The sequence below is a fragment of the Salvelinus sp. IW2-2015 genome, linkage group LG8 (assembly GCF_002910315.2).
Source record: "Salvelinus sp. IW2-2015 linkage group LG8, ASM291031v2, whole genome shotgun sequence".
In the NCBI taxonomy this organism is placed as follows: domain Eukaryota; kingdom Metazoa; phylum Chordata; class Actinopteri; order Salmoniformes; family Salmonidae; genus Salvelinus; species Salvelinus sp. IW2-2015.
In genome coordinates, this window is record NC_036848.1 from 47810714 (window position 1) to 47822949 (window position 12236).

Below are 12236 nucleotides of genomic sequence, written 5' to 3' on the forward strand. Positions count from 1 at the left end.
AATTATTTATTTCAGCTTTTATTATTTTCATCACCTTCCCAACTTTGGAAGTATGCTTGGGGTCATTGTCCATTTGGAAGACCCATTTGCGACAAAGCTTTAACTTCCTGACTGATGTCTTGAGCTGTTGCTTCAATATATCCACATAATTTTCCATCCACATGATGCCATCTAGTTTGTGAAGTGCACCAGTCCCTGCTGCAGCAAAGCACCCCCACAACATGATGCTGCCACCCCCGTGCTTCACGGTTGGGGTGGCGTTCTTCAGCTTGCAAGCTTCCCCCTTTTTCCTCCAAACATAACGATGGTCATTATGGCCAAACAGTTCTATTTTTTTTCATCAGACCAGAGGACATTTCTCCAAAAAGTACGATCTTTGTCCCTATGTGCAGTTGCAAACCGTAGTCTGGCTTTTTTATGGCAGTTTTGGAGCAGTGGCTTCTTCCTTGCTGAGCAGCATTTCAGGTTATGTCGATATAGGACTCATTTTACTGTGGATATAGATACTTTTTGATTTGCACTTTTCGCACTAAAGTATGTTCATCTCTAGGAGACAGAACACGTCTCCTTCCTCAGCGGTATGACGGCTGCGTGGTCCCATGGTGTTTATACTTGAGTACTATTGTTTGTACAGATGAACGTGGTACCTTCAGGCATTTGGAAATTGCTCCCAAGGATGAACCAGACTTGTGGAGGTTTACAATTTGTTTTCTGATGTCTTGGCTGATTTKTTTTGATATTCCTGTGATGTCAAGCAAAGAGGCACTGAGTTTGAAGGTAGACCTTGAAATACATACACAGGTACACCTCCAATTGACTCAAATTAGCCTATCAGAAGCTTCTAAAGCCATGACACAATTTTCTGGAATTTTCCAAGCTGTTTAAAAGCACAGTCAACTTAGTGTATGTAAACCTCTGACCCACTGGAATTGTGATACAGTGAAATAATGTCTGTAAACAATTGTTGGAAAAATTACTTGTGTCATGCACAAAGTAGATGTCTTAACCGACTATAGTTTGTTAACAAGACATTTGTGGAGTGGTTGAAAAACGAGTTTGACTCCAACCTAAGTGTATGTAAACTTCCGACTTCAACTGTACATGTAGAAGTAAACTGAGTATACCAAACATTAGGAACACCATAATATTGAGTTTCCCACTCTGCCTTTTTGCCCTCAGGACAGCTTAAATTCGTTGAGGCATGAACTCTACAAGGTGTAGATAGCYTTCCACAAGGATGCTGGCCCYTGTTGACTCAATGCTTCCCATAGTTGTTAAGTTGGCTGGATGTCCTTTGGGTGGTGGACCATTCTTAATACACACAGGAGACTGTTGTGTGTGAAACCCAGCAGCGTTGCAGTTCTTGACAAACTGGTGCGCGTGGCACTGACATTTGTCTTGCCCATTCACTCTCTGAATGGCACACATACACAATCCATGTCTTAATTGTCTCAAGGCTTAAAGATCCTTCTTTAATCTGTCTCCTCCCCTTCATGTACACTGAACAAAAATATAAATGCAACATGTAGTGTTGGTCCCAAGTTTCATGAGCTTAAATAAAAGATCCCAGAATTGTTCCATACACACAAAGCTTATTTCTCTCAAATTTTGGGCAAAATGTGTTTACATCCCTGTTTGTGAGCATTTCTCCTTTGCCAAGATAATCCATCCACCTCACATGTGTGGCATATCAAGAAGCTGATTAAACAGCATGATCATGTGCTGGGGACAATTAAAAGGCCACTCTAAAATCTGCAGTTTTGTTACACAACACAATGCCACAGATGTCTCAAGATTTGAAGTGGCATACAATTGGCATGCTGACTGCAGGAATGTCCACCAGAGCTGTTGCCAGAGAATTGATTGTTTTAAACGTTGTTTTAGAGAATGTGGCAGTATGTCCAACCGGTCTCACAACCGCAGACCGTGAAACCACGGCAGCCCAGGATCTCCCCATCCGGCTTCTACTCCTGTGGAATTGTCTGAGACCTGCCACCCTGACAACTGGGTTTGCAAACTGTCAGAAACCGTCTCGGGGAAGCTCATCTTTGCTCGTCATCCTCACCAGGGTCTTGGCTTGACTGCAGTTTGTCGTAACAGACTTCAGTGTGCAAATGCTCACCTTCGATGGCTGCTGGCATGCTGGAGAAGTGTGCTCTTCACGGATGAATCCCGACAATATGATTGCAGAGATACAATGAGATCTTGAGGCCCATTGTCGTGCCATTCATCTGCCTCCATCACCTCATGTTTCATCATGATAATGCACGGCCCAGTGTCGCAAGGATCTGTACATCATTTCTGGAAGCTGAAACTGTCCCAGTTTTTTTCCATGGCCTGCATACTCATCCGGACAAGTCATCCATTGATCATATTTGGGATGCTCTGGATCGGCATGTACGGCAGCGTGTTCCAGTTCCCGCCAGTGTCCAGCAACTTTGCATAGCCATTAGTGGGACAACATTATACAGGCCACAATCAACTCTATGCGAAGGAGATGTCTCGCTGCCTGAGGCAGTCACACCAGATACTGACTGGTTTTCTGATTCACACCCCTACTTTTCTTAAGGTATCTGTGATACTTTAGATGCATATCTGTATTCCCAGTCATGTGGAATTTATTTCAATTGACTGATTTCTTTATGAACTGTAACTCGGTAAAAAAAAAWWWWWWTTMMGTTTAGTCTACATTGATTTAACAAGTGACATCAATAAGGGATCATAGGGTTCACCTGGTCAGTCTGTCAGGGAAAGAGCAGGTGTTCTTAATGTTTTGTATATACGAGTCTTCAAGTAACTAGTGTTATTTTTCCATCTTTTTTGCTCCACAGGAAGCTGTGCTTGTATGCTGAAGACCCCACAGCAGCCAGCACACAGTTTGCCTTGCTCGTCCAGATGATCAGCAACCTGTGAAGATGAAGGCGTTTTGTTTTTTGGGCCTGTTAAAGAGAACGTTACATTTCTAATTTGAATGTTGTATCGAGTAGAAATGATTCTTTCAGAATAGGAAACTGTTTTCAGTCTATTTGCAACATTTAAAACCTTTCACATCTCTGAATCCATGTTTTGTTCTTTGTAGTTTGTTCTTCTCTCCTTTCCATCATCACAAATATTATGATCTAATAAAGTTTATTTTAAAAGAATGACCACTTTCCTCTATCTAGGAAATTAAACCCTTTTAATTCACACTAGCATCTACAAAATGGTTATTGAATACTCCACAATATATTAAGTCTAGATGTTATGGTACATGCATACAATTCTGTCTGTTTGAGAACCCACAGTCACACCATATACTGGTTATATATTTAAGAGCTTTACTTTAGAAAAAGATCTCTGGCAATGCTTTACTCCAATGTGAAAATATTTGCCTTAACCTGGGCTCAGATCGGTTTGTGTGGCATTGCCAACACCTATGGTCATTATGGGAAATGACATAACCAGAGGCATTTGCAAGACAGAACAAACAGATCTGGGACCAGGCTAGAAAAGCGCCATGTTAACCAGGACAGCTGTAAGTTCACAAGACTTAGGGCTGGATTCAATCAGTATCGCAGAGGATCCGCATTATAGCTCGAGTTAAATTTTAAAGGCAATGTTCCTATGTTTGGCAACGTCATCGGTAAACGCTGCAGGTCAGCTCAGTCAGAAATGTCCTTTACATTTTAACGCGGAAGATACCGATTGAACCCAGCCCTTAATACAGAGGTTTACCTCCAGTGTGGTCCAAATAATAGGAAATATGTAGCGAAGCATTCATGGTTCCTTATCTCCATATTGCAGACAAATGTATTTGGGTGTTCAAAGAGTCAAAACCAAAATGGCCACAGTTCTAGATCAATTCTAAAAGTTTTTAACAAGACCAATGTATTTTTCGCAGCTTCTCTTAATAGTCAATGTTGCTTTGTTCTCTTTCACAGAAAGAATGTAGATACTGCGACATTACACCAAGTCTGTGGGGGGTAACCAAAAAAAAAAAATGTATATATTTAATAAAGACATTCAAGTACAGTAACATTTCTGCATGAAAATACAAAACTACATGAGAAAAGCATTTAAAATCTTTTTTCTTAAAAAATCCCCGAAGTGCTAGGTCAATTTTTTTCTGTAACCATACATATACCAGCACAACGGTTTGCTGCCGGAGACAGAAGCAGTGTGTGGCGAGGCTCTGCCTCCTCTGCCTGAGGAACTAGTTCCTCGTATGGCTCTGTACAATAACTGCAGTCTGACTTCACTTCGCCAAGAAAGGCAGGGAGGGGCATTAAAATGTCTAGCGTCCATCCACAGCTCCGCTATAAAGCTGAAATGCTTCCCATGAATTCTCCAACCTGAGTCAATATCTGACATGGCACCCTATTCAGTTCATAGGGTACTTTTGACTAGGAACCTAATGCTGGCCCTGGTCAAAAGTAGTGCCCTATGAAGGGAATAAGAATACCCATTCATCACCAACCAAGTCCCATTGCCTCCTCGTCAACATGTTGCTGGGAAGGAAAATAAAAAGAGAAGCGGTGCAGGCAGTCAGTGCATCCACAGCAGAAATGTCATGTCTCCTTTCAGCTTGACATCCATTTTTCCCCATATTTTTTAAAAGTCATTTTTACATTGTGTAATATTTATAAGTTTGTATTTTTCATCCTCCCCATAGGTGGACTAGTTAGCTGAGCTGAACAAACAGGAGTCTCTGTCCAAAATGACACCCTATTCCCTACAGTGCACTAGTTTTGACCAGGGCCAGCATAGGGTTTGAGTCAAAAGTAGGGCACTATATAGGGAAAAGGCCTGGAAGGGTCCGGGGGGGGTCCAGCTCAGTTGTGTTGCAGCGTATTGGACTCTATAGGAGGGGCTGAGTCGTACAGTGTGTCCGTGTCGTGCGTGGGCTCTCCGGCTAGCGTGCAGGGATTTGACAACGTCCCGGCTCCACAGTCACAGAAAAATCTACAGCGAAGACAAAAGAAAGAATTATGCTGGAAATGACATGGAAGACTAAACTAACTGATCAAGTAGCCACTGAAATACTAGCAGATATCCAGTTGGATCTGTACACTTTTTTATAAATTAAAGTCAATTACTGACGAGATACTAACACGTTTGAATGTGACATTTCATTTGGCACAAGAGGAAGAGGTTCTGCAACAAAACCAGATATAATTTGAATATCTGCAAAGTCATTTAGAATGAAGTATCGCTGTAAAATACAGTGTGTATGGGTCTTATTAACAAGAGAACAGTAACGTACCTATCATGCCTAATGAACTCGACGTCGTGTCCCTGGTGGCACTTCTTGATGCAGTTCACACAGATGGCGTTGCGGTCTGTTGTGTTACAGGTGTGACACCTGACCACACGGAGGGACAGAACAAAGAAACAGGTGATGAGCCAAACGAGTTGTCCAGGTTACATCGATTAAAGTGGACAGCTGGGGCCTGTTGCAGAAAGCTGGATCAATGAGTTAGCCAGCTAACTGTCCAACATTGCTTGAAATAATGTTATTTTCAGAACATAGCGTTCTCAAATCAACCAGAAAGTGAAGAGTTAAGTGGCTGTTTATCAAAGTTTAAATGGCTAATTTAATAATCCTGCTTTCTGGAAAATCCCACTGGTAGAAGTTAGATATATAGGGTAAGAAATTATTACCTGTAAAAATCGTGCATTGGATAGCTGGTGTAACTTGAAATCTTGTACAGGCACTGACCTCTGCTCACAGCTTTTTCAATGGCATCTTGATTGTTCATTATTTTGTTATCTGGAGAGACAGGAGGACAAGTGTAGTTGGATCAGTCCAGGTACAGATGAGAAAAAGTAATGAAGAGGCAATTTAAGATAATTCAATTTTGACAAAGACTAACTGATGTAAGTAGATCCTACAATGCTAGATTCCAGGAATAAATCATCCACAAATCACATCATGGTGACACATTGTCCTCCCCTTTCCCCCCTCTTACCTTTCATTGTAACGTTGACACCAGATGCGAGAAACAACCCTCCAAAGCGGTTATTGAAGATCTGATTTCCCTCCAGGGTTGCCGTGGCATGATTGGTGATCTCAATACCTGGTGGACAGAGACAGGTCAGGATCAGCGTGGAGGAAGTGGAGATTCAGAACCTGACCCCTAAGCACTTGTGGAGATCCAAGAGGATTTGATTGGTATAAGCAACATGGTTTAACTTCCACATTTTGGATTGGGCCTCACTCTTTGTCTACTATTAAATCAAAAGGATACAAAGCAAAATACTGGTAGGCTGTGTTCATTAGGGGACACAATGGAAAACAGAACATTTGGATTTCTTATTGGACAAATCCAGGTAGTCCCTCTCATTTCATTCCACTTTCCACCATATGGTGCCTAATGAACACGACCTGGATTGAACCCTGCTTTCTAGAATTGCATAATGCACCTGCAGCGAAGCCGTCAAATATTCTGTTCTTCCTCAGGACGGGGTGGCTGTTGGTGCTGATGAGGACCCCTGCTTGGGCGTTCCTGAATATATCATTCTCCTCCAGTAAACCTCGTCCTCCGTTGAATATACAGATCCCTCCGTCTCTCCCGTCGTGGATCTTATTCCTTCGGAGAGTGGGGTTGCTGTCAGTCTTTATCCACACCCCTGCCATGGCGTTGTCAAAAATCTCATTGTCCTCGATGAAGCCCAAACCTGAAACAGAGTCAATATATCAGCCAACAGGTCTCCCTTTCATTTATCCTGGTTAGAAGGTTCATGAGGGAGCATCTGAATTACACAGGAATTTGATTGGTCCACTTCACTCAGAACCTGTGAGTCCAGGGTGTCTTCACTGTTCTGCACATGAATTTAAAATGTAGAAAGGTACACTTTCTGAAGAAGACGTGTGCTTGCTTCACCCCTATCCAGACAAGATCAAGCAGTGTGAGAGGAGGATGGATAAAGACAGAATAATAGATACTGGTTTCTCACCTGAGTTGTAAACCAGAATGCCTCCATTTTGACCTCCCCAGATCTTGTTTCGTCTGATTTTGGGATTGCTGCCAGTTCTGTTACAGTGGGAAACATTAACCATCAATCAATCAATGCATATATGTATGGTTGGCCATTCATTTTGAGTTCCTGCTCTCTCACTGACCTGATTTGAACTCCGGAGTACATGTGGTTGTAGATATCATTGTCCTCCAACACTCCATGGCCGTTGTCGTAGAAGTAGACGCCAACCTGTATGACCCACACAAGGCCAAGTGTTTAGTTTGCAGGTTATTGTCAAATTTCATTCATTCATCTGTAAGAGATGAGTAGCCCATAGAGCCATCTGAACAGACAGACGGGTCTCTCTCCATCTCTGTACCTGTTTCCCACTGTGTATCCTGTTCCTCCTGAGGACAGGTGTGCTTCCTGTAGTCACCCACACTCCTGCCAGCGTGTTGCTGTACACCTCGTTCTCCTCTATCACCCCCTGTCCCTTTTCATGCTACAGGGGAGACACACAGATTCATGACATTACTAATACCCTTATCCAATGAGAACTGTCCCATCTTTCAGAGTCCATTGACTACAAGATGGCTCTGTATCAATTTACATTTTCGTCATAAGTCGCTCTTATCCAGAGCGACTTACAGGAGCAATTAGGTTTAAGTACCTTGCTCAAGGGCACATGGGCTGATTTTTCACCTAGTCGGCTCGGGGATTAAAACCAGCAACCGTCGGTTACTGACCCAACGCTCTTAGCCGCTTGGCTACCTGCCTAGTGTTTTAGAGCATTTTATTTTCAGACACTAATAAGGTGGGCTAGTAGTTAAATATGCTAAAGGCTTGCAAATAAATCACAGCTATAAGTCTCAGAATATTTGCTACACATTTGACTACATGTTTTCTTTAAAATACACATTAAAACAAGTTATAAGAAAGCCCTACCACGTAGATGCCCCCGTGCTGTCCGTCGTGGATCTTGTTGTGTCGTACGATGGGGCAGCTGTTTGTCCTGATCTGGATCCCTGCCAAGGCGTTACCGTAGATATCGTTCCCCTCGATGAGGCCTCGCCCATCACCGAATATGTAAACTCCGCCCTGGTTACCGTTGAAGATAGCGTTGCCCCTGTGATTGACACAACGTGGAAAAATTTAATCAGAGTATCCATTTACACATCAGAATCAATTTAACTTAATATGGGTTGTATAACAGACAACAGCGCGAGCGATATAGAAACAGGGAAAGAGAGGGGGGAGAGAGAGAGAGAGATAGTGAGTGTTTGACTTTAAAACCCCACTGACCTTATTGTAGGATCACTATTGGAGGTGATCCACACTCCAGCAAAGTTGTTTGCATAGATCTTGTTCTCGATGAACTGTCCTCGGCCCTTCTCGTGCACGTAGATCCCTCCCGTCTGTCCGTGGTGGATCTCACAGCGCACCACCGTGGGGTTGGCGTACGCCTTCACCTCGAAGCCAGCTATGCGGTTCCTGTGGATGTTGCAGCTCTCAAAGTAGCCCTGCAGGGGGTGACAGTCACAGTCAGTCAAAATAATCAGAATGCCAAGGCTCTTTCTCAATTCATATTTTCTCGATTCGTTGCATCCTCTCTCCTTGCCTCCTTTTCCAAAAGCATTGGAGAAGATGGTCAGTGGGGAGGAACCTTGGACCTTCTCTAATACGTTTCAGAAGAGCAAGGTGCTAAACGGTTCTTTCCTCTTGAGAAAATTACCTCAATCCAATGTCTTATGTAACTAAGCTACAGTGTGAGTAGGAACACATTTACATGTTTTTAAAAGGGAAAAGCTGTGGATTAAGGTTTATGTAACTAAAATTAGTGGTGCGTCTCTAAAACCTACACATGGATTAAACTGCAAGCCAACACTTCTCTTTAAGAAGAAACGGCTGCAGACTGAGGTTCTACAGTACACTAACGTTCTTCCTCAATTCTTCTTTCCTTGTTACCTTGCATCCTCTCCTTCTCAAAACACATTGGAGAAGAAGGTCAGAGGGAAGAGACCTTGGACTTTCTCTTGCAATAGGTGAGAGGATGCAAGAGATGGAGGTAAGATGAATTGAGATGGCGCCTTAAGTCACTACAGTAGACAATGAGCTGGCCACAATGGACCAATATGGCGTGTCATCTCAGTGGTAGCCAGACCAGACCAATATGCCGTGTCATCTCAGTGGTAGCCAGACCAGACCAATATGACGTGTCATCTCAGTGGTAGCCAGACCAGACCAATATGCCGTTTCATCTCAGTGGTAGCCAGACCCAGACCAGACCAATATGGAGTGTCATCTCAGTGGAGCCAGACCAATATGCCGTTGTCATCTCAGTGGTAGGCCCAGACCAGACCAATATGGTGTCATCTCAGTTGGTAGCCAGACCAGACCAATATGGCGTGTCATCTCAGTGGTAGCCAGACCAATATGCCGTGTTCATTCTCAGTGGTAGCCAGAACCAGACCAATATGCCGTGTCATCTCAGTGGTAGCCAGACCAGACCAATATGGAGTGTTCATCTCAGTGGTAGCCAGACCAGACCAATATGGCGTGTCATCTCAGTGGTAGCCAGACCAATATGCCGTGTCATCTCAGTGGTAGCCAGACCAGACCAATATTGCCGTGTCATCTCAGTGGTAGCCAGGACCAGACCAATATGGAGTGTCATCTCAGTGGTAGCCAGACCAATATGCCGTGTCATCTCAGTGGTAGCCAGACCAGACCAATATGACGTGTCATCTCAGTGGTAGCCAGACCAATATGACGTGTTCATCTCAGTGGTAGCCAGACCAATAGACGTGTCATCTCAGTGGTAGCCAGACCAGACCAATAGAGACCAGACCATATGACGTGTCATCTCAGTGGTAGCCAGACCAATATGACTGTTCATCTCAGTGGTAGCCAGACCAGACCAAAAGGACCAGACAATATGGCCGTGTCATCTCAGTGGTAGCCAGACCAGACCAATATGGGAGTGTCATCTCAGTGGTAGCCAGACCAATATGCCGTGTCATCTCAGTGGTAGCCAGACCAATATGACGTGTCATTCTCAGTGGTAGCCAGACCAGACCAATATGACGTGTCATCTCAGTGGTAGCCAGACCAATATACGTGTCATCTCAGTGGTAGCCCAGACCAATATGACGTGTCATCTCAGTGGTAGCCAGACCAGACCAATAGAGACCAGACCAATATGCCGTTTCATCTCAGTGGTAGCCAGACCAGACCAATAGAGACCAGACCAATATTGCCGTTCATCTCAGTGGTAGCCAGACCAATATGACGTGTCATCTCAGTGTAGCCAGACCAATATGGCATGTCATCTCAGTGGTAGCCAGACCAATATGCATGTCATCTCAGTGGTAGCCAGACCAATATGGCATGTCATCTCAGTGGTAGCCAGACCAATATGACGTGTCATCTCAGTGGTAGCCAGACCAGACCAATAGAGACCAGACCAATATGGCGTGTCATCTCAGTGGTAGCCAGACCAATATGACGTGTCATCTCAGTGGTAGCCAGACCAGACCATATGGAGGTAGTGTCATCTCAGTGGTAGCCAGACCAATATGGAGTGTCATCTCAGTGGTAGCCAGACCAGACCAATAGAGACCAGACCAATATGGAGTGTCATCTCACCATGCCGTGGTCGAAAGTGAAGACGCCCACGTCTCTGCCGTGGGGATGTGGTTCCGTCTGATGATGGGGTTGCCATGGTTTTTCACCCAGATCCCAGCCAGAGCGTTGTTGGAGATCTCGTTGTCCTCATAGATACCCTGGAAACACAGAGTGTCAGTTTCACAGCAAAATCTTGGAAATGGGATTATTTGAGTTATCAAGTGCCATAAGGAGAGAGAGGTGTGTGTGGTGTGTGTGTGGTGTGTGTGTTGTGTGTGTGTGTTTGCATTACCTACCTGTGATGGTCGGTAATTGTAAAGCCCCACGTTCTCACAGTCGCTGATGTTGCAGTGTTTGATGGTGGGACAAAGCTCCCTGGCCGCTCACACAGACCGCTGAGCCCACTGAAACAAACAGGTGTAGAGCCAGCAAGGTCAGCATGCTAGAGCCAAGCCAGCAAGGTCAGCATGCTAGAGCCAAGCCAGCAAGGTCAGCATGCTAGAGCCAAGCCAGCAAGGTCAGCATGCTAGAGCCAAGCCAGCAAGGTCAGCATGCTAGAGCCACGTGAATCGACTACGTTAGACTTAGACAGATACCCACTGTCTCAATTGAATGTGTTGAAGACACTGAAAAAAGCTAGCATAGCTCCAGCATTATTTTAAAGAGTAGAAGCCTATACGCTATGATAATTATTATGCATTTGGGAGTCAAAATGCCATCCAAAATGAAAGGCCCTATAAATAACAAAATCAATCAATTACCCATAATTGGACTGCACTAAGTAGGACAGAGAGGTAATACTATGTTTTATGAAAGGCATGTAGTTCTGAGAGGGTAATACTATCTTTATGAAAGGCATGTAGTTCTGAGAGGGTAATACTATCTTTTATGAAAGGCATGTAGTTCTGAGAGGGTAATACTATCTTTTATGAAAGGCATGTAGGTCTGAGAGGGTAATACTATCTTTTATGAAAGCATGTAGGTCTGAGAGGGTAATACTATCTTTTATGAAAGGCATGTAGTTCTGAGAGGGTAATACTATCTTTTATGAAAGGCATGTAGTTCTGAGAGGGTACTACTATCTTTTATGAAAGGCATGTAGTTCTGAGAGGGTAATACTATGTTTTATGAAAGGCATGTAGTTCTGAGAGGGTAATACTATCTTTATGAAAGATGTAGTTCTGAGGGGTAATACTATCTTTTATGAAAGGCATGTTAGTTCTGAGAGGGTAATACTATCTTTTTATGAAAGGCATGTAGTTCTGAGAGGGTAATACTATCTTTTATGAAAGGCATGTAGTTCTGAGAGGGTAATACTATCTTTTATGAAAGGCATGTAGGTCTGTGGGGAGATGAAGACATTGTGTTGTAAGGTACCTGTGCAAGTGCTGCGTATGATGCAGTGGTCAATGCTGGGGCTGCAGTTGACTGTAATCTCCAGACAGTGGTGGGCGTTGTGGTGCTGGGCAGACTTATCATCAGGATTAAACTAAAGGACCACAAACATACAGGAGTTAGACAAGTTAATTTAATGACTAAGATATTACTAAGACATGACAAACGTCAGGCTAAAAGTAGATAAAAGCTTCTGCTAAATGGCATATATTATATTACTAAGATATGAGTCATATTGATAACATATGACTAACAAGCACAACTGATATGTCAAGACT

At 43.6% G+C, this 12236-nt stretch overlaps 2 protein-coding genes across 2 annotated transcripts in view; one reads left to right on the forward strand and one right to left on the reverse strand.

Annotated features, from left to right (window-relative positions):
* Positions 1–3007, forward strand: part of msh6 (mutS homolog 6 (E. coli)) — a 29700-nt gene extending 26693 nt beyond the window's left edge. Inside the window, 1 exon segment of the mRNA XM_023993590.2 lies at positions 2832–3007. Within this exon segment, the coding sequence (XP_023849358.1) occupies positions 2832–2913 (82 nt within the window). The 3' untranslated portion in view covers positions 2914–3007.
* A 1324-nt stretch (positions 3008–4331) lies between these two features.
* LOC111968061 (F-box only protein 11-like) overlaps positions 4332–12236 on the reverse strand; it is a 36617-nt gene continuing 28712 nt past the window's right edge. The window contains 15 exon segments of the mRNA XM_023993591.2: positions 4332–4941; positions 5243–5341; positions 5641–5749; positions 5949–6056; positions 6403–6657; positions 6937–7013; positions 7103–7188; positions 7319–7441; positions 7885–8065; positions 8242–8459; positions 10585–10628; positions 10631–10721; positions 10860–10931; positions 10933–10967; positions 11941–12052. Of these exon segments, the coding sequence (XP_023849359.2) occupies positions 4812–4941; positions 5243–5341; positions 5641–5749; positions 5949–6056; positions 6403–6657; positions 6937–7013; positions 7103–7188; positions 7319–7441; positions 7885–8065; positions 8242–8459; positions 10585–10628; positions 10631–10721; positions 10860–10931; positions 10933–10967; positions 11941–12052 (1740 nt within the window). The 3' untranslated portion in view covers positions 4332–4811.